Genomic DNA, 23842 nt, shown 5'->3' with positions numbered 1-23842 from the left:
CCTACCCCCCTATTACACGCAGCAACAACAGTCGGTCATATTTCATGGGTTTCGGGCTTTAGGTTACACTTCAAGTCACCGAAACAGTTTTATCTGAAAACTCCGGCCAAAGTGGAGATTTAGAAAAACTCTTGTTTTCATGTCAGCATGTAGACAGGCGGAAACAGTTTTAGGCTTCAGAACATCATGTGACAGTGCCATGTGTGCGACTTGTGTTTAACAAACAACTTCTTTAACTTCTTAACTTTTTAATCTTCTACACACATCTCGTATTCATATATTTATTTCTTTTTTATTCTGTGTTTTAATACACATATGGCTTGTGTTTTTATGTCTTCATGTATTTTTATTCAGTGTTTGTGATCTGTGTTGTTGTCTGTATCGTCTTGCTGCTGCTCTGTGACATTTTAAATTTCCCCTCAGGGATTAAATAAAGTATTTCTAATTTCTGACAAACGAAACCTCAAACCAATCTTGGAGAATTTACTTGTGTCATGTTTTTGTCAGGATTATTGATGGGCTAGCATAGACACAGACGGCAAGCAAGGAAACGTCACTTCCGGTTAGGGCCGTGGGGGAAAACAAACCGTGTCCCCCATACACACTCATGCAAAAACGCGGCATTTTAAACCTTTGTCAAAGGCTTTTTCGCCGTCCTGTCTTAGTTTTAATCACATGTATATGCTGACAGAGAGCTATATTTTTAGAAACTCATCACGATCTGGGTCGATTGTTGTCCGTACATTTAAAAATATTAGGTATTTCACAGTCAGTCATATTTGTCTTCCCCCACGGATCTGACACTCTCTTAGTCGCCGCCGGCCGGCTCTAGACACTCGTAGACACTGCCTGAGTTATTGTGTATTATTTTGCACCGCAAATAAATTCAAAAACCACAACCTGAACTTTTATATCGGAACTTCGCTCATCTTCTCCAAACGTGTAACGCTCTGACCGGAAGTGAAGGTTGCCGACCCCGCTGACTCGGTGTAGGCTATGGCTGTGAAAACTTTATATTTTAAGATGTACGGACAGCAATCGACCCAGATCGTGATGAGTTTTCTAATATATAGCTCTTTGTCAGCACATACATGTGATTAAAACTAAGACAGGACGGCGAACAAGCGTTTGACAAAGGTTTAAAATGCCGCCTTTTTGCATGAGTGTGTATGGGGAAAACGGTTTGTTTTCCCCCACAGCCCTAACCGGAAGTGACGTTTCCTTGCTTGCCGTCTGTGTCTATGGCTTTTTGATCGTCGTTACGCTGTCGCCCGTAGGTCTGACGTGCTCATTGTAGCTTTCACGGCATGTTTATGTGGGTTCATGTAAATGAAGAGCGGTTTGAAAACAAACTGCTGTTGAAGGGGAAATATGCAGGTTTGGTCACTTTTCCGCTGCGTTGCTAACCCTCCTCCTGGCCATGTGCGTTTGGTTTTAACGAAGACGGCAAGATATCAATCAATAGAGCGCTAGATAACGTTATTTATCAAATACAATGTTACGATGTGTATATTTCCGTCATAAACAAGAGATTACGGGTTACGAGGAGCATATAGTCCTCGCTGCAGTCGAATCCCACATCTGGCGGCCCTTCACTGCATGTTATTCATTCCCCTCTCTCTGCCGCCCCATTTCCTGTCTCCCTCAACTATCCTATCAAATAGAGGCAAGAGAGCCTCCATTCCCCCTTTAACACGTTCCATGCCATTTATTTAAACATAACAATTACTCTGAAGCTGTTTAATTAAGGTCAAATGTAGCATAGTTAAGGTAAAAATCCTGCATCGGTCCACTTAAATGAAGTTTGTTTAAAGCAGGAGTAAGTGGTCCGGTGGTTTTGGCTAATGCTGCGTTCCAGGCAGGCTTTTGAAATCGTAAATTACAGCTTCAAGTCACAACTTACGACTTTGTAGCGTTCCAGGCAACCCACTCGTGTTTTTCCGACCTGTTTTACCGGTGAAAGTCACTATAACGGCCACTTGTAACTTCCGACCGGTGAACTCGTACCAGATCGAACTGGTACCACTTCACGGTCGGAAAAATACGAGTTTCCTTGAACGCACCATAACAGTCCTCGTCCCTACGTCGCCACATTCACGGTGTCCCTTGGCTGCACACACAGAGAGGACTGCCCCTTTATGCCGTTCTCTCTCCTCATTGGATAAAGGTTGTAGGATACAAGGAAAGTTTTCTCCTGGGCTCAGAGCAGAGCAGAGTGACTGACAGACCCGTGTTTCAGACCAAACACTCTATAGAAGTGATTGCTGTCGGAAGATACAACTATTTAAGACTTATATTAACACAAATATATCACTTACTTCTGCTTTAAGGGGAAATATCTGTTTCTGTAAATACCCCGCTGTGTGTAAATGTGGCCTAACTCCCAGCTCCATGCGGCCCCCTCATATTTACTCTTGTCTGGGTTAGCTGGGAGTTAGGGGGCGGAGTCAGACACTGATGCCAAGACGGCAACAGTGGTGCAGCTCAATCTGAGTGTTTCCTGGCTCTGTCAACATGCACACTCAATCTCTGAACTTTTGGACATAAAAGTGTCTTCACATAATGAATCTATCGTAAGTTATTTGTGCGAATTTACTTCACAACCTGTGATTTCTTTGAGTTATGGTCAAAATCTTCTTTTGTGAGATAATAATGACCTTTGGGATGTTGCAGGGCCTGTTGCACCACTTTGTCACTGCATATTAAGACATTTCGGTCCTTGGTAGTGAGTTCTAGCAGCACTCAGAGCCCCACCCTTTAAACAATGGGCAAAGACAAGCAGACAACCAAGACTGATTCACATTTTATTGACATGTTACATTACGTTTTTTTACTCCTGCTCCCAGAAAACCAGCAGTACTGACAGAACAGTGAGAAAGCACTAAAAACAGATTTACTAATAAGAGTAGCTAACAAAAAGAAATGATTAAAAAAAAAAAAAAAATCAAACAACCAGAGGAGAGAGGGATCGCTGCTGCACTAATGTAATGTAATGGGAAAAAACGAGACACAAGAGAGAAGAAACACTGATTTAGAGAGCGAGATAAGTGTTGGTCAGGTTGTAAAGAAACAGCAAATCATGATTCCTCCTGCAGCTGAAGGTCTTTATGGGGTCGAATATTCTGTGTGTCTGTGTGTGTGTGTGTGTGTGTGTGTGTGGTTTGGCCCTTCAACAAGTATGAAAAATAAAACACTCTCCTCCTCTGCTCATGTCTCAGTGTGAAAATACAGCCAATGTTGTTCTTGTTACAGTCTTGTGTGTCTCTGCATTCCCACCTCACTGTGTGTGTGAGATCATGTGTGTGTGTGTGTGTGTGTGTGTTTGTGTGTCTGTCCCTCGGCACGTCCGTGTCTCAGTGCTCGAGACGTCCCAGGAACCTCAGGTTGAGGATCTTCAGCTGGTCGTCCAGCTCCATGCGGACGATGCCGTCGTCCCCGTCGATACTCAGCAGGATGCCCGTGGCCTCGCGGTCCTCCCCCAGGATGACCTTCACCTGGACAGCAGAGCAGGGGACAGCCTTTAAACACGCCTCATACTCTCTAACATTATATATATATATAGCTATATATATCAGGGTTTCTGCAGGTACCAGCAAATCTAATTTAATGCTTTTTAATGCCCTTTTTAATGCCCTTTCAAACATTTTTAATGCCCGTGACTGCAAATACTATACGAGTGCATATATACACTTACCTACCGTATATACACATTCACACACCCAATTACTTGGTTCTGCATGTTTATCACACCAATAGGGGTGCACCAACTGCAATTTTCTGGCCGATCACCGATTTTTAAAAAGCCTGACCTGCCGATTACGATTTTTGCCGAAAGCGATTAAAAAAAAAAAGTCAACAGTAGCCTCCCACCACCTAAAAATATTCATTTAGAAAATTCTCCATTTCTTCACCCACATTTAATTTTACTGTAGATTAACTGTATAATCCCCCTATTTTTCTGCTCTTTGTGCTCTTTAGGGATGTAATGATATCAAAATCTCACTGTATGAATCAATCAATTTTTTAATGCCTTTGAGAATCGAATTTAATGCCTTTTAAATGCCATTTAAGGCCTTAATTTTAGCAAAATATATTTAATGACTTCTAATGCTTTTTAATGACCTGCAGAAACCCTGATATATATATAGAGGGTATGTGTTTACGTCACGTTGCCCTCGGCAACGCCCCGTTCAATCGGACTGAGTGGCAAAACAAGCGTCCCTCAACATGCTGGCGGATAGCGGTGGATTCATAAACTGGATAAAATATCTTATATCAAAACAAATTGATGTCAAAAGGAATCGACAACCAGCTCAACACAACCGTCTGCTCCACGGACACTTCCTGTAACCATGGTAACACACAGTGACAATCCTGTAACCATAGTAACACACAGTGTGACCGCGGTGCCTGCAGAGTGACTGACAGGCTCACTGTTAATGTGCAGAGGGACGAGATTACAGCTGTTACTGTCGTCCTGACACTTAAACACGAGCTGCTTTTATTCTGAAAAACTCTGACCAGTCAAACTGTAGGATGTGTTAGAGGACTAGCTGCTTTTATTCTGAAAAACTCTGACCAGTCAGACTGTAGGATGTGTTAGAGGACTAATTTATCTGTCTAAACATCAGAACTAAGACACCTGAAACTGTAAACATAGCTGATCCATCGAAAACAATGACCGCTCCTGTGAATTTACTTTCCGTCATTGAGAACAGGTTGTTGAATGTAACTCGGTCAAAGTGAGACGTATCCTCAAGATTTTTAGCAGCTCTGTTAGGTCATGCATATATATATATATATATATATATATTTATATATTCAAATATTTTTATTGAATTTTCTTCTCTAACATTCTAACTGACTCAACAAACGTCTGTCCACTTGACTTAAACTGGGAACCAGAGAAAGCAGCTGTGCTGTTTCTGCATCTGGTTTTTTATATGAATTCCTGTTTCCCTGGTAGAGTCACAACTGTCACTCGACGTGCTGTGTTGACAGGCCGTGGTTTTTTTAAAGGCCCAATAAATCCCATCATTCTTTGAGCTTTCATGCTGAGCGACATTACTCCTAAACTGTTGCACCATTTGCCAGCAGAGTGGTGAAGGCCTCCCACCATGTTTACTTCACCTCTCTGGGATGGGATGATCTTTTCATACCAAGTCCTGTTACAGACTGTTGCTAGGTAACCGCACTAACTGTGACATGTTCCTGTTGTTTTCCTTTAGCATTTCCCTACTCACAGCGTCCAAACTGTTTTCTGATGTGTCTTTGTACTATTTACAATGTTTATTGGCTTTGGTGTGGTTGTTTTCATTTGATTTAGTTATGTACGTATTTATTTCTGCTACTCCTTTCTATCATTTACCTTAATGAGTCTCTACTTATTCTCTTTTACACCTCATTTTTTAAGACTCCAGTGTTTCCTCCTAGGTGGTCACTGTTAAGGTAGAGTCTCCTGAGTTCAGTACAGTCCCTGCTTTTAAATATTTCATGTTTCCTTTCATGCTGCAAAGTTTGGATGGGTGGCAAAACAAGGGATTTCATTTCATTTTGATCCAGATTGCACCTTTTGAACAACTGGGCCCTGGGTGACTGAGAACCACCGCATGTCACACATTTCAACCTCACGTGGTCTTTTGACTGTTTGTAAATCATCGCATTGTGTTTCAATTTGTTTTACACAGCAGGCCATTTACTTTGGAGAGAAGGTTGTGGTTAGCAACAGTTACCTTGTTGTTCTTGGTGGGAGTGACAGGCTCCAGGTGATCGCTGCTGATACTGACCACCTTCTCCGACTCCTGCATGAACACTGAGCACATCCCTCCCTAGAGAGAGACGGAGAGACAGAGACAGCACGTCAGCCCAAAGTCTAGCTGAGCTCATCTAAAGACAACATGGAGGAAATGACTAAACCCCACGTCCCCATTGAACTGGGATGACCCCATTATCTCTGAAAGCTCTCGAAAATCAAGTGTTGGAGAAGTGGGAGTATTGTGCAAGCTGATTATCTCCAAGAAAAAGAAAAAACTGTCATGGAGAGAAGATTAAGAGTCGATCTGACTGAGATTCTGGCCTTCAGTTTGACCCTGAGTAAAACAGACTAAGCAGCATGTTGACAGATGGTAAATGGACTTGAAGTTATGTAAAACTTGTATATTCTCTACAACCACTCACAGTGCTTCATACTACTAGACCCGCAGACTCACTGAGCCTCTGTAGTGTTGCATCGTTGGCCAACGTTGCCTTCAAAGGAACAAACTCTTCAAATGCAGGAACTGGAGGGAATCACTTCCTGACCAGAGGGCTGGACTAGGAAACAGGCTCAGCATAGCCAGGCTTTGTTCAAGTCCCATATCACAGTTCACCGGTATCATTCTCCACTGTGGATATCAGCTTGGTTTGTTGAGTCCGCCTTTATGTTCTTTTCATATATTTTACTGATCTCGAGTCATGTTTGTGGACCCTGCTGACACAGCTGCAGCGACCATGGGTTTGATTCCACCCAACTGTCCCTTTGCTGCGTATCAATCCCCCCCTCTCACTTTCCCTCTCCAGCTGTCCTTTCAAAATAAATGCATAAAAGCCAGAAAACAACAACAATAACACTGACTCGTGAGCTGGTGGCGGTGATGAATTTAGCGGTGGTGGTGGCCGCCAAATCCTCTATGCAGGAAAAACCCTGATACTAATAACGATCTTTAAAGTCATTATTGGGGGAACAGGACAGTGTTAGCAGAAGCAAAGAACAGATCATTACCAGAACATTTACAAAGCTTGTTTAAATTGGAGGAAGGGGACAACAGACTGAAGCTTGATTTTAAACATACATTTGCAAGGCTAAGCTTAAAACAAATGTGTATTTCTGTTGCAGGTGTAAAAGTATGGCATTCACAAAGCAAGGGATTGAAAAGTTGTACAAGTATGTCTCAGTTTAAGAAAATGTTTAAAAAAGAAAAGATAGATAGACAAGTGGTGTCTTGTAGGTATTTTGTTTGTTTTCTTGTCATTACTATGTTTCATCATTCTTAATATTTTGAAACAGAGAATAATATTGGTGTTGAAGTAAGCCACTGTAATTGTAACAACAGAGAGGGGCAGGTACTATAAGTTTTCTTCACCCTGCTCCTTTTCATTCATGGTGAAAATGTGTACATTATGTAAATATGTGCAACTATGTGAGAATGTACACCATGAATGAAATAAATCGAAATTAAATGAAATGAATGGCATGCATCACGGGGCCGCTGCAGCTGGGACTGAGCCTACGTGGCAGGCAGTCTACCCTGAGAGCTACAGGAGCTCCAGGATTACATTTAATAAAGGATTCTCCCTCCCTTCATGAGATCCTGGGTGGAAATTTGTTACAGACTCAGATTAACTGCAGCCAAAACATACACGTCACTACTCAAACATATTCCCCAAGACCCTCAGCCAAACATTAATTTCCTCTGGAAGAAAGTTTCAGCGGCACAAACGGAGCCATGTTTCATGCCGACTCATCTGGTCTTACTATGAAGCTTTGCTTAACCAGCTACTACACACACACACACACACACACAGCAGAGTTTTTTTTTCTATTTAAAATGATTTTTCTATTGTCTCTATGTATTCTATTTTTTGTATTTTATATATAACATTGGATGTATACAGTGTATTTTTCCTTTAACCCTCTGAGGTCAGCTCACGCGCCGGTGTGTTTATATTTCTGCCATTTATGCCATAGAAAACGAAAAGAAAAACTACTCCTACAACCTATGTGATTCAACAGAGTTAGAGAGCCAATAACAGATCAAAATTTAGTTTGGAGAAGAAGAAAAAACTTCTGCTTATTTCTCATGAAGCTTGTATGTAATGTGAAGTCAATATTCAGCCTCTTTTATCTCACATTTGAGGAAAATCGAATGACAGACAACGTTTATGCTCATAAAGAGACATTACAAACTTTCATTTTAGACTTGTTTTCTACACTTATCTATTACTTTATTAGTATATTCCACTGCTTTTGTGAAGCCAAGACTTTGGTAAAACTATTCCAACAGTTCATCTTCATGACTGAAGTTGTGTTTTCACAAGAGATGTGAAAATTTTTCATAAAGCGTACTTCAAATTTCCAGCATCTGGCCTAAATGATTTCTTTATCCAGCGCTCTAGGACAGAAATGGGCCTCAGACAAGACGGGGGTGAAGGAGTGATTCTGCGCATGTTACCGTGATGCTCCTGATGACTCCGGTCTGTCCCATCAGGTCCATGAAGGAGTCTTTCACCCGGACCAGGATGTCGGTGGTCACCCAGTCGCTGCCGCCCTGCTCGATGTTAGACCCCGGGGTGTGAGGGTTGTAGCCTCCAGGAGAGGGCGCTCCGGGCGTCATGGGGCTGTAGCCCACAGGACTGGGGCTCGGACTGGCCTGTGGAGGCGGGCAGAGAAATGATTTCCCTTAATAGTCTGGATGAATTTGACCATTTGCATTAGTCAGAAGTTTCAAGGTTTCACTGGAACTGTCCAAGACACAACAACATCCCACATCTGTTTGTTTTATTTCAAATTCTGCATCTTTCGTAACCTTGCCATTTTGTATTTTTTATTTAATGATACGTGCAATAGAAGTACTTTATTTGTGGTAATGGAGGCAGGGCACAGTGTATCGGAAGTGCTTCTCCTCTTCCTCACAGTTCCCATCCATGCACTGTCCAGTCATGTTTCATTAAAACCAGTGTTTATGAGAAAAATAGGGCTGTCCCGATTAATCGATTACGTCGGTTGTTTAAAAACGTCGACACGTACAACATAACGTTGGGTTGTTGTCGATCACACACAGCCGACGTTAACCTTCACAAACATAAGTGGACGCTCGTTAGCCGATCAATAACCGTTAACTGATAAGATTATAAACTCTGTCTGTCTTTTTTTTTAGCGGCACTGTCCTTACAGGTGACGGACATGCAGATGTCCATCATGGGGACTGCGCTGCATAACTGGCATATAGCTACTGTCGGTCCTCCTGTGTAACTTTTTGCTGTGAAATATGACTGAAGGCACGTGGAAGTCTTCACGTGTCGACGCGCCCCGGTGAGGTGACGACATAAGGAGCTAATAAAATAAATTAACCAATAGTATTAATCGGTCAAAGTTATTGTTATCTGTCAAAGGTTAATCATGTGCATCCCTATCTGCTGCCTTTGCAAAACGGAGATGGCGTACCACAGTGTTTAATCCTCAACCAAAAAATAATCGTTAGATTAATCAAAAAATGAATTGTTTGACTAATTGAAAAAATATTGATAGATTCATGGGGATACAAATAATTGTTTAGGACAGCCCTAGAAGAAAAGTTCAAGTACATTTTCATCTCCTTGCACATGTGCAATGAGTAAATTCACCGTTGGCTAAGCAGACAGTCGATGCATACATCCTCCCTGGTGTTCCTCCTGATTTAGAGGATCGTGAATATATGTGAATATATCACAACATCTGGTGAACTTACCAGATGTAGTGAACTCACAATGTAAACAGTTTCAGCACAACAGATCAACAGATGCTGTAATTTCTGAGGCTGTGATCATTTCAAGGCCTGTTAAATATATTAATCAGCCACAGTACACAGTTAAAACATAAACACAAAACCTTGACATCACTTTCCAACTCATTCAGCAAAGGAAAGTGACACAGATATGTAAACATCAGCTGGGTTTGTTTCTCAAATGATATTCACATCCAGCGGGCCACAGATCCGGCTCTGAGGAAATGTAAATATCTGCAGTCAGAGTTTACAACACGGCATGTTGTTGTTGGATGTGCTAAATAAATGCACTGAAAGGGAGCTGGAGTGTGCAGACGTTTCTTCTGTTTATTCTGAGAGTTAACAACCCAACCATCTCCTACCTGATAGGCCATGGGGGAGGGTGTGGGGTGGTAGCTGGCCGGGGAGTGCGTGTTCTGGTAGCCGACCGGTGAGGGCGCTACTTGGTGGTAGCTCTGAGGGCTGGGGCTGGGCTGGTACGAGCCCTGAGGGGACGGGGCCGCGTAGGGAGAATACTGCTCCGTGTTATACCTGCAAACACACACACACAGACAGAAGTTTACACCGTGTTTCCTCTACGTGGTACCAGTTTGACTCCACTCTACTCGTCCTATTTGTGTTTCCATTAAAGGATAATTTCTGTTTTTTACAACCTGGACCTTATTTCTAGAATAAAACACGATCATTTTACTCAGCCGCTGCCCGGCTCATTCTGATAATAATCATTCTGCTTCGGCATTCAGGTCCATTTTTATCTCAACTAGCCGGAGCTTTAGTGAGTCCAGGTTGAGGAGAGGAAGCCTGTGGAAGCTGAACTTCATCCAGCTGCTCATTTTGTTCTGACAAGTCAGAAACACGCAGAAACGAACCGTAGCATTAGCGGTAGCAAGTTAGCCGCGCCGGGCAGCGGTCGGAGATGACATCATCCAGATAAGACGTTAGTAGTCAACCTAGAGGCGCAGCATGTTGATAACATGCACATACATAGCACTAGTGTATCATAACAAAATATTGGTGAAATGAACGAGTTTTGCGGCGGATAATGTGTTATTTAGAGGCTGCATTGCGCTGATGATATACGCGCCGCTCCACTGCGGCTAATTTCGTCAAAACGACTCAAAATGACACCAAAGTTGTCTGGGTGAGTAAAATGATCGTATTTTATGCTAGGAATAAGGTCCAGGTTGTAAAAAACGTAAATTATCCTTTAAGTAAAAGAACCTGGAATCTGGTACCTGGTTCTACCTTTCTGGTCCCACCTCAGCACAGGTTCCAAAACAGGTAAAGAGGAACTAAAAGGTGACGTGAAAACACTGCAGACCACTGATTGGTCCAGAATCGTCACTGTGTCATCAATGTGCGGCATGTATGGAATATCCTGCACAGCTAAAACCTGATGTAATTCCTGCTGTAGGTCCGTTAATATGTCACTTTAATAAGTCTTAATGTTTTTCATGTGAGAAAGTAACTGTTTAGATCCCAACGTGTGGTCAGTTTATCCAAATAACACCTGTTGGACATTTGCTCTGTGAAGAGCTGCCTCCATGTGAAGCTTCATGTTTGTACTGGACAGAACAGGAGCGCTGCCTTGGCGTCTGTATGTACACTTATCACCACATCTACATAAATATTTGTACAGTCGAATGAACAGATCAGTCTTTTATAAATAATCATACAGTAGCATGCAAAGGTTTGGGCATCCCTGGTCATAATTTGTGAACAATTCAAGTGGACGATGAAATGATCTCCATAAGGCATACACATTAAAACTATGCAGGGTGGACAAACATTTTCCCTTTTCTGTCATTTTGAAAATGCCCAAACTTTTGCATGTTACTGTATATAATATATATCAGTCTATATTAACTTCAGTTGGTGCCATGTAGTGGAAACGTGGCCGAGTCTCTGAACCTCTGTGTTTGTAACATTCAAATGTTGGTTAGAGGACAGAGCACTTCTGTTGTCCAGTGTGGACCGGAGCTTTAAACAGTCTAAATCTCCGTCCATTTATCTAAACAGTGCACAAACTAAACAAGGCTCTGCCAGGAATGGACACAGATGACAGCCGACTCTCACACACGTTGGAGCTTCCAGCATTTTTATGCCAAAAAAGGATAAAAGATTGTGTTTGATCAACATTTCAAGTAGCTGAGGAACCTAATGACCAGAGGGCCGGCAGCTCCCACTGATCTAGAACAATGTTTGTAAAATATTTACTCAGCTACATGCATTTGACTGTGCTTTCACATCTGTGGTTAACAGTGTGTGTGTGTGTGGGAAGGTTCACACTCACATAGCAGGCGTGCCAGGAGTCTGAGGGTTGTACTGGGGGTTGACTTGTGGAGAAGGGACTTCGGGGTAGCCCGGGGTCTGAGGGTTGGGGGTCCCCCCGTATCCCTGAGGGGACGGGGAGGGCTCGTCGTCGAAACCAAAGTCATACTCTTCCTCATTTCTGGAAAGGAGACAGAAGTTAATTTAAAAGAATCCAGGCACATACTTAACCAACAGTCTCTACTTAATTTATTTTATATTATTCTCTTGTTTTGCCATATTTGAGTTACTGTGTGGAAGTCTGGGGTAATGCGTATAAAACCAACCTGTTGCCTCTGTACATTTTACAAAAACGAGCCATAAGAACAGTTTTTAATGTTAGGTTCAATGATCACACTAAGCCACTTTTTTTTTGAAGGCATCTGCATTAACATTTTTTGACTTGGTAAAATTTAAAACTGCATTAATCATTTATAAAGCCAAAAATAATCTTCTTCCATGTATAATCCAAGGCTGTAAAAGATATGACTTAAGAGGAAAACTCAAATTGCAACAGCAAAGTGTAAGATCGACTCTTAAAAAGTATGTGTATTTCTGTCGGAGGGGTTATTCTATGGAATAGCTTGGATGTAGAGATTAAACTCAGCAAAAGTGTTAATCAATTTAAAGTTAAGTTTAGAAAAGGAGAGATAAATTATGTGAACTAATGTGATGACTGTGGGGGGAGAAGGGGTTTTGGAGAGTGACCTTGTGTTTTGGTTGTGTTGTATGTGAGTTGTCTGGGGTTGGAAACTGATAAGCTTTGCTTCTTCCATCCCCATTTCAAACAGTGTTAGTTGTTGTTAGTGTCTGTGTTGTTGTTTGTCCTGTTCGATATTTGGTTATATGGTGTCCTGTGGATGTTCTTGTTATGTTGTATGTGTGGGTAACACTTTACTTGAATAGGTATTAATAAGATTGACATAACACCATCATAACCATGACATAACAGCTGTCATAAACATCTATGAATACTTATGACAGCTGTCGTTAAGTGTCATTCGGTAAGTTATGTCACTTTTGATGCAAAGTTGACATTGTTGGAGATGTTCCTTGTTATGAGAACTTGACATCATTGTTAAAGTTTGTCCATTAGGTCTGCTATGACAGTTTAAATTGTCTTTATGTCAAGTTGTCAGAACAAAAACATCTCAAACAATGTCAACTTTGCATCAAAAGTGACATAACTTACCGAATGACACTTAACCACAGCTGTCATAAGTATTCATTGAGGTTTATGACAGTGTTATGTCATGGTTATGACGGTTTTATGTCAATCTGATGAACACGTATTCAAGTAAAGTGTTACCTATGTGAGATATAATTTTTGTTTGGTTTGAAATAAATATGATCAATCAATCAATCAGATAATGGTTGATGGATACGGGATGGAAATAAATCTGATGAAGCCGTGTGTCACCTGGAGGGCGTGTTGGGGTTGTTGGGGTCCCACGCTCCACTCTGCCCCGGCGTTCTGCTCCCATCATGCAGCGGGGTCTGGGAGCCGTAATGAGGCGTACGGCTTCCTGTTCAATCACAAACAATTACACAGTTACAGCGGCTCTTCTAACACATCTCTTATGTCAGCCGCTCTTTGTGTGTGGTAGTTGATATAGAATCAGAAAAGCCTAAACCGTTTAACTTAAAGGGATAGTTCAACATTTTGGAAAATTGGCCCATTGCCATAATCGCTATAGTCATAGCAAGTAGGTTCATTACCTTTATTTGTCGGTGTAAGCTATTTTTAGAACCGCCGAGCTGCTCAGAGCTACGCTACGGAGGCTAATGGGATTTCTTGGTTTCCCTCATCAAACTCATCAAATACACAATCCAACAAATCCAACAACTCCAACACGCTCTGGTGGACAAGTTGTGACCTGCACATTCACCACGCTATGAGATAATAACTTACTTATAACTACGTTGTAAGACAGAGTTGTTTTAGAGGGAAATTCATGCAAAACCACTGATGCACGTTGCCTTCAGGGACAGTCTTTCAGCAAGCAGTCTCTGCATTTCCCTCTAAAACAACTCTGTGTGGTAACGTTGTGTTATTATCTCATAGCGTGGTGAATGTGCAGGTCACAACTTGTCCACCAGAGCGTTGTGGAGTTGTTGGATTGTGTAGTTGATGAGTTTGATGAGGGAAACCAAGAAATCCCATTAGCCTCCGTAGCGTAGCTCTGAGCAGCTCACAGCTCTGCTCCGCCGTTCTAAAAACAGCTTGCACCGACAATTAAAGGTAACAAACCTACTGCTATGACTATAGGGATTATGGCAATGAGCCAATTTGCCAAAATGTTGAACTATCCCTTTAATATGAATAAAATGATCAGATAAATCCATCCATCCATCCAAAATCATTTATGAAAATAATGGTTACTCTGTGGTGTGGATGTGAGAAAGACACTTTCATTATAATGAGCAGCAAACTTTAAACAAAACAGAACTCAGTAAGAACACACCTGAGGGACAGGTGTAGGTGTATGAGACAGTGACTCACCGTCGTGCAGCGGCGTCTGCGAGCCGTACATGGGCGTTCTGGAGCCCGTTCCGTACATGGGAGTCTGGGGGCCGTACATGGGAGTGCGTCCATGGGTGGAGGTCGTTCCGCCGTGTCTCTTCGCTCCCCTGGAGAGAGGTGGGAAAGCAACAGGAGATAACCGTAAAACTTCAAATAATAGCCGACTCCCAATTATCTGCTGAGTGTGGCAAAATCATTCTCATATTAAACGCCGGGTCAGATATTGTGCTTCTGGTTGCCAAAAAATATTCTATGCAAATAAAGCCTGCCTAAACACAAGCAAATAACCTTAAACAAATTGAAAAGAGTGTCTCGAGACATTAAAAACGGCCGAGGACCGACAAGACGCCTCTGTCCACTCCTCCCAGCCGCACTTCAGCACCTGTCCAGGGCTGCACAGTGTCGACTCCTCGTTTTTAAATGACTTATTACTCCTTTTAAAAGTAGTGTAAACAATTTACTGTTCTGATTAGTCGTACGCTTATTTAGTTAGGCTACCTTACATTGCATTATTATTAGATACTAAAAAAAAAAAAAAAAAAAAAAAAGGACGGTGGAGTGAGCCAACACTGTGTAGCCCAGGACAGGTGCTGCAGTGTGGGAGAGGAGTGGAGAGACTGGGCGTCCATGGGGTTGTTGCAACTTGGGGCAGATCAGAAAGGGCGGAGGGCCGACATGACTGGGGGTCTCGGTCTCCTGGTACCCGTGCGGGCCAGGACCGCGGAGGTCAGCGAGACCGAGACCGAGTCTGCCCGGCCGTCTTTAATGTCTGGAGAAACGGCGTGAAGCCTCCATGGGTCAAAGAGGCAGACGCTCTAACTACACTGAAGTCTAGGTTTAAGACCTTCCTCTATGACAGGGCTTTTAGTTAGGGCTGGTTCAGGTTCAGGTAGCTCTGAACCATTTTATAGCTACGCTGCTATAGGCTTAGACTGCTGGGGACACATCTGGTTACACAGAGCCCTCTCCTTTCTCCTCCTCTCCTCTCCTCACTTTGTAGTTTGGCCTTGGTGTCTCACACTCTCTCTGTGTTTCCACAGATCCACCGGAGCTCCATCTCTCTGCATCAGCCGCAGCCTGCATCGCCCCCTCCCCCTCTTCCCCTGCTGTTAAACCGGCCTGCCCTCCCTTCCCATGAACCAGTCTGCCACCCAGTCCTCCCATTATGCTGGCCTGCTCTCCCTGCCTTTCCTCCCACCAGAGGCTGCCTCCATCAGCTCCTGTTAACATGTCCATGTTTCCAACATTCTCTGTTACAAACTGTTTTCTTGTCTGTATATTGAGAGTTTTTCCTCAGTCGATGTGAGGGTCTTAGGGTAGAGGATGTTGTTATGATGCCATGTAAAGCCCTGTTGGTAAACTGTTGGTAAAAACGGGCTATACAAATAAAACTGCCTTGCCTTGCCTCTCTTTGTTCAGGTTGAATGGAGACACACTATTAATAAACGCAGGTCAACACCTGTTGATTTGAGTGATGTAAGCAAATAAACGCCCGGGGCTTTATTTGGTATTTACAGTACACTCATCCAGACCAAAGCAGTCTGAGGGGCCGTTCACACGGAGCCTTTTGTGTGTGTGCATGCTTCCATTGGTTTCTATGTGTGGTAGCCTGGGAAAACCCTTCACATGGCGGGATTTTGACATTTTCATTTTATTGATATTTCCACAAACTAAAAGTTCTCAGCTATTTACAACTGTTTGAATAACTGAGAAAGCCCTTTCAGATGAGCTATGGGCATTTTAATCTGTTATGAGCAAAGAACTGAAAAGTGACAAAAATGGCTTTCACTAGAACGTTGCTGCTTCAACCCTCTAAAGATGAGTGTTTGGGGCGGTGCGTGGCGCAGTGGTTAAAGTCGGGCAGACCTTTCCTGCATGTCATTCCCCCTCTCTCTGCCTCCCCCTTTCCTGACTATCTCACTGTGCTATCAAATAAAGGCAAAAAAGCCAAACAAATATACTTAAAAAAAATAAAAGAAAAAAAATAAGAGTGTTTAAAAAAAGATTAAATAACTTCTGACCCGAATCGTGGGATTCTCTGCTTTCCGTTGGTCCTTGAATGGTACCTCTACGACAACAAGGGACCTCCTCTTGCATTTTTAACTTTTATTACACATAACATAAGACGGTAGAGTCCTCTGCTTTCTACTGACTGAAACTGACAACAGACAGATTGAGCACTGAAGCCGCTGAGACGCTTTTTTAACTTAATTCCTGGTTAAGTGGCAGTGAGGCACGCTAGGAAAATGTGACAAGGCGGTTTTGGTTGCTCAGTGACGGCAAACACGACCATGGACACGACCTCCCAAGCGCCTTGGAAAACAGGTGGTATCTTGCTTTTTACTTTTTGTTATGTTGCAGCCTTCCAAAATGAAAATGATTCCCACATGCACCTAGAACCTCGGTAAATCAGAGCGCTAAGGAAAAGTCAAAATGTTTGAGAATCTTCTCCAGCTGAGGAGCCTCTGGAAGAATGAGGGAGGCTTGGAAACCTTCAACTTGGCACATTGTAACACTCCTCTGACCCTGAGTTCTGCTTCTTATTGTGATCCAGGCCTTAAATAGACATGTCTCAAACTGACTGAATCCAACACTAGTGGACTTCAACCTCCAGCGGCAGCAGCAGCACTGTTGGAGCCTGAGGCCTCGTTCGCACGCACCCTGGCACTTTTTGCAAACCCTCCTCCGTTTCAGAAAAAATCAAAGCCACTAGGGATGTCACGATTATAGATTTTCTTGGTACGATTATTGCCAGAGAAATAATCACGGTATTACGATTATCACGATTATTATGCATTAATTAATTTCACAACACTATGTACGTGTAAAATCAAATATAGTCTAAATAATTGCAATGCTCTATTAATAAAGGACCAATTATATTCCCCAGGGGAATTAATTGTCATCTTTACCAAATGTTTAAGTCTATTTTAATCGGTTCTTTTTTGTTACAAATGACACACAAACTTTTAAATTCCTACCGATTCAATGTTATATTAGGTAAATGGACCAGTATCTGTACATTTACCTTTACTTTGGCGCACATTTGTCAAGATGGTTCTGACATAATCTTTTTTGGAAAGTGACGGTATTTAGGAATCTTTGCGATAAATTAATTGTGGCGTTTAATACCGCGATTAATTGTGAAAGCAAGTAATCGTGACATCCCTAAAAGCCACCAGCGTGTTTAAAAAAAAATCTCTGCCCATATGTAAACGCATAATCGTATTGACCAATCATAGCATATTATAGAAGCACCAAAGCAGCTGCTAACTAACTTAAATCCGTATCCGTGAGCGAGTACGTACATGGTGGTCAGGCGCTGTCTGTCCACAGAGATGGTCTGACAGGTGGAGTGCAGCTCCACTCTGGCCGTCGACTCCGTGGCGTCCTTCACCACGCCGATGTAACCTGGGAAACGGGGGGAAAGTCACCGGTGCCATTTCTTTCTAGTTACAAACCCTCACTGATCGTACCGACACAGATTCCAGATTCCTCGCTCTCACCTTTGTATGGACCCTGGGAGATCCGGACCGTCTGACCAATCAGCTCGTTGTCTCGTCGTCCTCGGCCGCGCCCCATCCCTCCTCCGCCTCCTCCTCTTTGCTGAGCACCTGCAGGAGCAAAATAGCACCTCCATTCAACACTCAGACGTAGATAAAGTAGATAAGAGACCAGAACCTGTGTCATCCAACTCTACCAATACGCATGTGATACTGGAATAATGAAATAAAGATTTATTTAGTATTGGACATATAATGAAATGGAAGCTTTTTGTTGATGTCAGATACAAAACATTGGGCCAATTTTTTCCATGCCAATTCTCATGCATCAACTGATGGAGTCAATGACCTCACATCAGAGTTATTTTGGTTGTCTTTACACTGCATGGTTCAAGTGGCTCAGATCGGATCTGTAACATGAATGTGTAAACGGGACAAATGCGCATGGAATCGGATATTGTCAGATCAGATTCAGGCCCCCGTTATATGTGGAAATAAATCAGATACAAATCGGATATCTGCCAATGCGTCTGCAGTCTAAACAAGAAAAACGACCACCATGGAACATCAGCAGCGTGAGAGGCTGGTTTGTTTGTTTTTTCGATACAGTTGTGTCTGTTGCTGAGTGGATTTTGTTCTCACTGCAAACAAACCGGAAACGAGCCCAGACCAGACCTTCATGGTGATCTCTGCTCACTTGTTTCATCTCACATCTGAGCCCGTTGCTGTGTTCACATCTGCCCAAACGAGCCAGGTCTGAATGCTCCGTTAATGTGTCATCAGGAACTCAGGAAAAGAGTTTAGGGGTCAAAAATGACCGGAATTCTCCTTTAAGTGTGTCAGGTAATGTTTGTAACGGCTGCTAATCAACACTTGACACAAAGTGGAGCTGAGGTGGATGGGTATCATGGTGAACTGAAGCGTTAATCTGACGGCAGCGCTACATGAAAGGTCTGAGGGAAGTGAAGATGCTTCACCCAGAGGGAAACATGAATGAACAGTGAATAAAACGCTATCGTGGTCTGGCCAGTAGATGTTGGCAGAAGGAGGCTTGAAGGAGGCAGCGGAGTGAGTGTTTCCAGGTGTTTTCTGTCTCACCTCCTCCTCCGTGGTGCATGGGGCTACTGATCCGTGGGCTCATCGGCGCAAATCCGCCCACTGTAAAGTTGGTCACGTCTCTGGGCTGAAAGAGCAAACACACACACACACACACTTGAGGATGCAGACAGAAATGTGTTCAATCACCAAAGGCCCAAACACAGCAAAGATGGAAATAACAAAGGCTGAAATGGCTGCAGAGAGTCAATCGAGATGAAAATACAGTACAGGCCAAAAGTTTGGACACACTCAATGCTTTTCCTTTATTTTCATGACTATTTACATTGTAGATTCTCACTGAAATTCCACTAATAAACCCTGACAAGGCTCAACACCTGTGAAGTGAAAACCATTTTCAGGTCAGGTTCACCTCTTGAAGCTCATCAAGAGAATGCCAAGAGTGTGCAAAGCAGTAATCAGAGCAAAGGGGGGCTACTTTGAAGAAACTAGAATTGGTGGGGGCAGAGATAGAGGAGGAGGAGGAAGAAGGAGAGGAAGAAGAAAAGAAGAAAGAGAAGACAAAGAAGAAAAGACGTGTTTTCAGTTCAATTTCACACTTTTTTGTTAATTCCACATGTGTTAATTCATAGTTTTGGTGCCTTCAGTGAGAATAAAGGAAACACATTGAATGAGAAGGTGTGTCCAAACTTTTGGCCTGTACAGTATGCCTGACATCAATTCCATATCGAAACACGTGACATTATTCAATAGTCCCCATAAATGCATCATATCAGTGCAGGCAGCCAATGAGACGCTGACCTTGGATCCACCGGCCAACACCAGGTGTCGGGTCTTGCAGACGAACATGCCTCCGTTCTCCACCAGCTTCTTGCAGTGGAGGAAGGCGAAGCCTCTGAACAGGTGACGGATCTCACCCTCGCGGCCCTGAAGGGAGAGACACACAAACACGAACACAGCAGCGTGTGTGAGGGTGTGCAGTGAAGTCTGGGTGACATTTTACGGCCTGTATAGTAAATGTTCTCCAACCAGATCAAGCCTAATCAGCAATTCTTCAGTAACAGTCAAGTTATGGTAGTGTCAGACCTTTGAACTCTGAACTCCATGCCGCCTTTCATTAGATTAATGTTAAAGTAGGGGTGGGCAATATGGCAAAAATATCATATCGTGATTTTTTTTAAATGAAGTCACGATTTCGATTTCATCACGATCTTAAATTGAAAAAAGAAAAACAGACAATTTAGGCCAAAGAACCTTTCTGAACAGATTTTAATCTAAATAGTTGCAGTTTTGCCAACATGTGCAAACAATGTAAACATAGTAAAAGGTAAACAACAACACTCTGATAAAGTGCACTCTTGCAACATAAAAGGTAGCTTTCAATAAACATGAAAGTAAAATATCAATGAAGACATTACTGTTTGTTTTATTCAACACAGTCATTTTAACAGGATTTTAAGTATCAAAACACTAAATAGCTGATTGAAAAGGGTCAAATAAAAATACAAACTAAAGTAACTGTTGTTTTCTCTTTTAGCAAACTTTGCAAATGTCCTTTGTTTGCGCTTTGCAGCATAGAACTGCAATTTATAGAATGAGCCCCAGACGATCCTACGATCTCTGCACTTTGGCAGATCGTCTACACACTCTAAACCTTCACGATCTAATATCAACATATCGCCCACTGACCCTATGTTAAAGGGGACATATTATGGAAATATCACTGTTTGAAAGCTCTTTAACATATATCTGGGTGTTTGTCTTGCCTTCCGGCCCCCAAAATGTGAGAATTGACAAAAAAAAATCTGTAATGTGCAGACTCCCTAGGTTGAAATCCAGCTATGATGTCCTAACATCGCTGCGTCAGAAGGTTGGCTTCTTGTATAGAAATAAATATAGTTTTCTTATGTTCCGTAGAAAAAGGATTGTGGAAGCAACTCTTCTTTCCACTCTAGACTATGGTGATGTAATTTACAGACATGCAGCAGCATCAACCCTGAAAACAGATTTGAATTGAATTAACAGTAGCATACCCCAGAGTCACTGTGTTTAGTGATGTTTATGTTACTCAGAGCTGGAAGCTCTTTGTGACATTTTTCTGTAATACAGGGCTTAACCACTCAACTCAACAAACGAGCAAAATCTTTAAAAAAAAAATGCAATAAATATAATATCCAAACCACAGCTGCTGTGACCGCTCCCACTAAAATCCAGACTTTCTTTGAAATATCATTGAAATCCTGTGGTAGATCAGAGGAGAATGGTCCCACTGGATTGTCCAGGCTCACACAAGGTTCACAAGACGTGAACAATGACTCTCGTGTCTCTGGTGCTTGTCTGCAAATATTTGCAAATGAAACTTAAGGGCTACATGGTTCCCACTCTTTTCACAAAATCATTTTCCAGGACCTTGACCAACTGCTACAGTCTGACAGACATGTTATCACACCATACACCAACACTTCGCCAACCTTTCATGCTTTGGAGAAGTGTTCTTTTCCACAGTTGTCCCTGATTTTGTGCATGATTGTTTCTATGTTTATTCCTCCAGAAGTCTGATTTAAATTCATGAACACATTCCAGGACATTTTAGAGCTGTGTGCATCACCTTCTCTCTCTCTTTCTCTGTGTATTGACTGACATGTTATTTATGTGTGTTATCATGTGGTATTTTATGTGGTGAAGCCAAAGACAAATTTCCACATTGTGGACAATAAAGAAAGATTAAAGATGTGCACCCTCATGCTCGCGGTCCAATAATGGAAACACTCATCAACTCAAAGTCGCCGGTTTTCTCGTTAGTTCTCGTTAGGTTCAGTTTCCGTTTGAGCTGTATTTGTGTCCCCATAGGATAATAACTATAAGTAAAAAAGACATGTAGACACCAGGGTTTCCTGCAGGAAAAACTTTGGCCAGGGGGGGGTTCAACCCGATAACGGTTCTCGGCAAAAAAAAGGATAAAATAATTAATTAATTTGATTAATTCCTTAATTAATTAGTAGGGCTGGCCAACGATTAAAATTTTTCCAATTCATCCAATAATGAATTCAAAAGTGGTGTAAAGTGCACTTTTATTTCAATGTTCTGCTGCCATATGAACGAAAGTGCCATAACATTTGTTGTTAAATAAAATAATAATAAAATAAAACAAAACTCGTTAGTCCAGTCACTTTGCCACCTTTTGATTCAGGACATGTCATTAATTATCTGCAGGGCCGTTGTATAGGGGAGAAAGGTGATGATAACTCTAGGGGCGCACAAAAAACCCCAGTAGTCTAATCTTTGTATGACTGAATTATTCTCAGGTCAGCATAGCGCAGGGGAAGGGTTATTATTCTGTGGTGAAAAATAGACTCATTCATGAAATCTTAGCGCATGTTTACCGGGATTTACCCGGTAAAAAGTGTCCGGCGACTCTGACCCCTCCACCGCAGCAGCCAGCAACAGACTTTTACAAAATAAAAGCATGTGAGCAACATGCGTTAAACGCGTTAACTTGCCCAGCCCTATTAATTCGACTAATTGATTTGATTTGATCACATGCATTGCATCATTTTTTTTTTTGCCGGACATTCTAGCCCGGGCGCTACAGATTTCAGGCCGGTCGGGGCGGCTGGCCAAATAAGGTCTGCAGGAAACCCTGGACACGTTAGGCACTTCTTTACAACAGAAATCCTTGGTGGGGTCTGAAAAAGTTAAACAGAGCTCTGGTAGCTGATGTCATGATGAAATAAATAATTCTCCAGGGAAACTCAAGCTTTTCTCGGACATTTGACTATTTGTGTTTGTGTTTGTGGTTTAAATGACTGGAAAGTTAGTCATCCATGTACCAGGCTTCCCAGGACGCGTGGGAACCCTGGGTTAGTCTGTGCATGCACATTTTAAAAGATATGATAAGATGCTTTTTAACTTTGATGATGACACATCCTTGGGTCCACCTTCTCAACTTATCAGTGAATGTGAGTCTCTCTGCTCCACTGTCACCACCTTGTTGAGAACTGACAAACCACAGAGAAATAAATGACTCATATAAGTGCTCAACTCTGCTGTGTGAACGACCTGAACTGACTCCAAACTGAAAATGTTACGGGCAGCGTCGTTGCGTTCAAGCAGGAAGTCCTTGATTGCAGACAAATATTTAGTCACAGATGTCGACGGAGCAGAAACAGATAAACGAGCTCGGTCCTTACGGAGTGCGGCCCGTCGATGACCTTCACGATGTCCTTGACGTGGATGTTGTTCTGCTCCGAGTCCAGCGCCACGGCGAAGCGGTTGTCCTTCCTGCGGTTCACCGCCTGGTGGCGCACCGTCATCACCTTCCCGTGCATGTTCAGCACCTGAGGGGACACAGCAGGCGGGTTTTTTTTAAAAGGGATGGTTCACCCAAAACTCAAATTTCACTCATTATCTACTAATTTCTGAGAAATTGTTCTGAAAAAAATTAAATAAGTCTATATTTTAAGCTTGTTTGTAGCGGAAGCTCCCAGTGTCTCGGTTCACTGCTCTTCCTGTGTCACTGGCGGAACAATTTCTCATGTCGGGGCTTCAATACAAGAGGGACATTACAGACGAGCAGTGTGGAGTTATTTGGATGTTTTTTGGTGTGTCTTTTTGGACGAAGAAAGTTGGTATCCATTGACAATCATTATATGGACAAATACTGCTGCGCCTCTTCAGCTTGTCCAGAATTCAGCTGCTAGACTTTTAATGAAAACAAGTAAATTTTATCACATAACACCTGTCCTAGCTACATTGGCTGCCCATTCAGGCTAGAGCGGATTTTAAAGTTCTTCTTTTAACTTATAAAGCCTTGAATGGTCTTGCACCTCTGTATCTATCTCAACTACTCACTCCCTACACTCCGTCACGTCCTCTTCGTTCCTTTGGTTCAAACCTCCTGCTCATTCTATCTATCAATAAAAAATCAG

The 23842-nt window shown here is 42.4% G+C and overlaps 1 protein-coding gene across 2 annotated transcripts in view; it reads right to left on the bottom strand.

The window, feature by feature from the left end:
- Positions 1 to 2790: 2790 nt before the first annotated feature.
- supt5h (SPT5 homolog, DSIF elongation factor subunit) overlaps positions 2791 to 23842 on the bottom strand; it is a 44278-nt gene continuing 23226 nt past the window's right edge. For both annotated transcript variants that reach the window (XM_085796587.1, XM_085796588.1), the window contains 12 exons: positions 23105 to 23251; positions 19716 to 19841; positions 18957 to 19041; positions 17862 to 17969; positions 17664 to 17766; positions 14335 to 14462; positions 13252 to 13357; positions 11815 to 11973; positions 9884 to 10052; positions 8211 to 8408; positions 5733 to 5828; positions 2791 to 3494 (listed from right to left, as the gene is read on the bottom strand). In XM_085796587.1, coding sequence (XP_085652713.1) covers positions 3354 to 3494; positions 5733 to 5828; positions 8211 to 8408; positions 9884 to 10052; positions 11815 to 11973; positions 13252 to 13357; positions 14335 to 14462; positions 17664 to 17766; positions 17862 to 17969; positions 18957 to 19041; positions 19716 to 19841; positions 23105 to 23251 — 1566 coding nt within the window. In that variant the 3' untranslated portion in view covers positions 2791 to 3353. The remainder of the gene's footprint in view (positions 3495 to 5732; positions 5829 to 8210; positions 8409 to 9883; positions 10053 to 11814; positions 11974 to 13251; positions 13358 to 14334; positions 14463 to 17663; positions 17767 to 17861; positions 17970 to 18956; positions 19042 to 19715; positions 19842 to 23104; positions 23252 to 23842) is intronic.

This window comes from Trachurus japonicus, chromosome 13 (genome assembly GCF_045865225.1).
Source record: "Trachurus japonicus isolate A0001 chromosome 13, Traja_1.0".
In the NCBI taxonomy this organism is placed as follows: Eukaryota; Metazoa; Chordata; class Actinopteri; order Carangiformes; family Carangidae; genus Trachurus; species Trachurus japonicus.
Note: the sequence above shows the minus strand (reverse complement) of the source record. Positions and strands in the feature narration are given on the sequence as shown.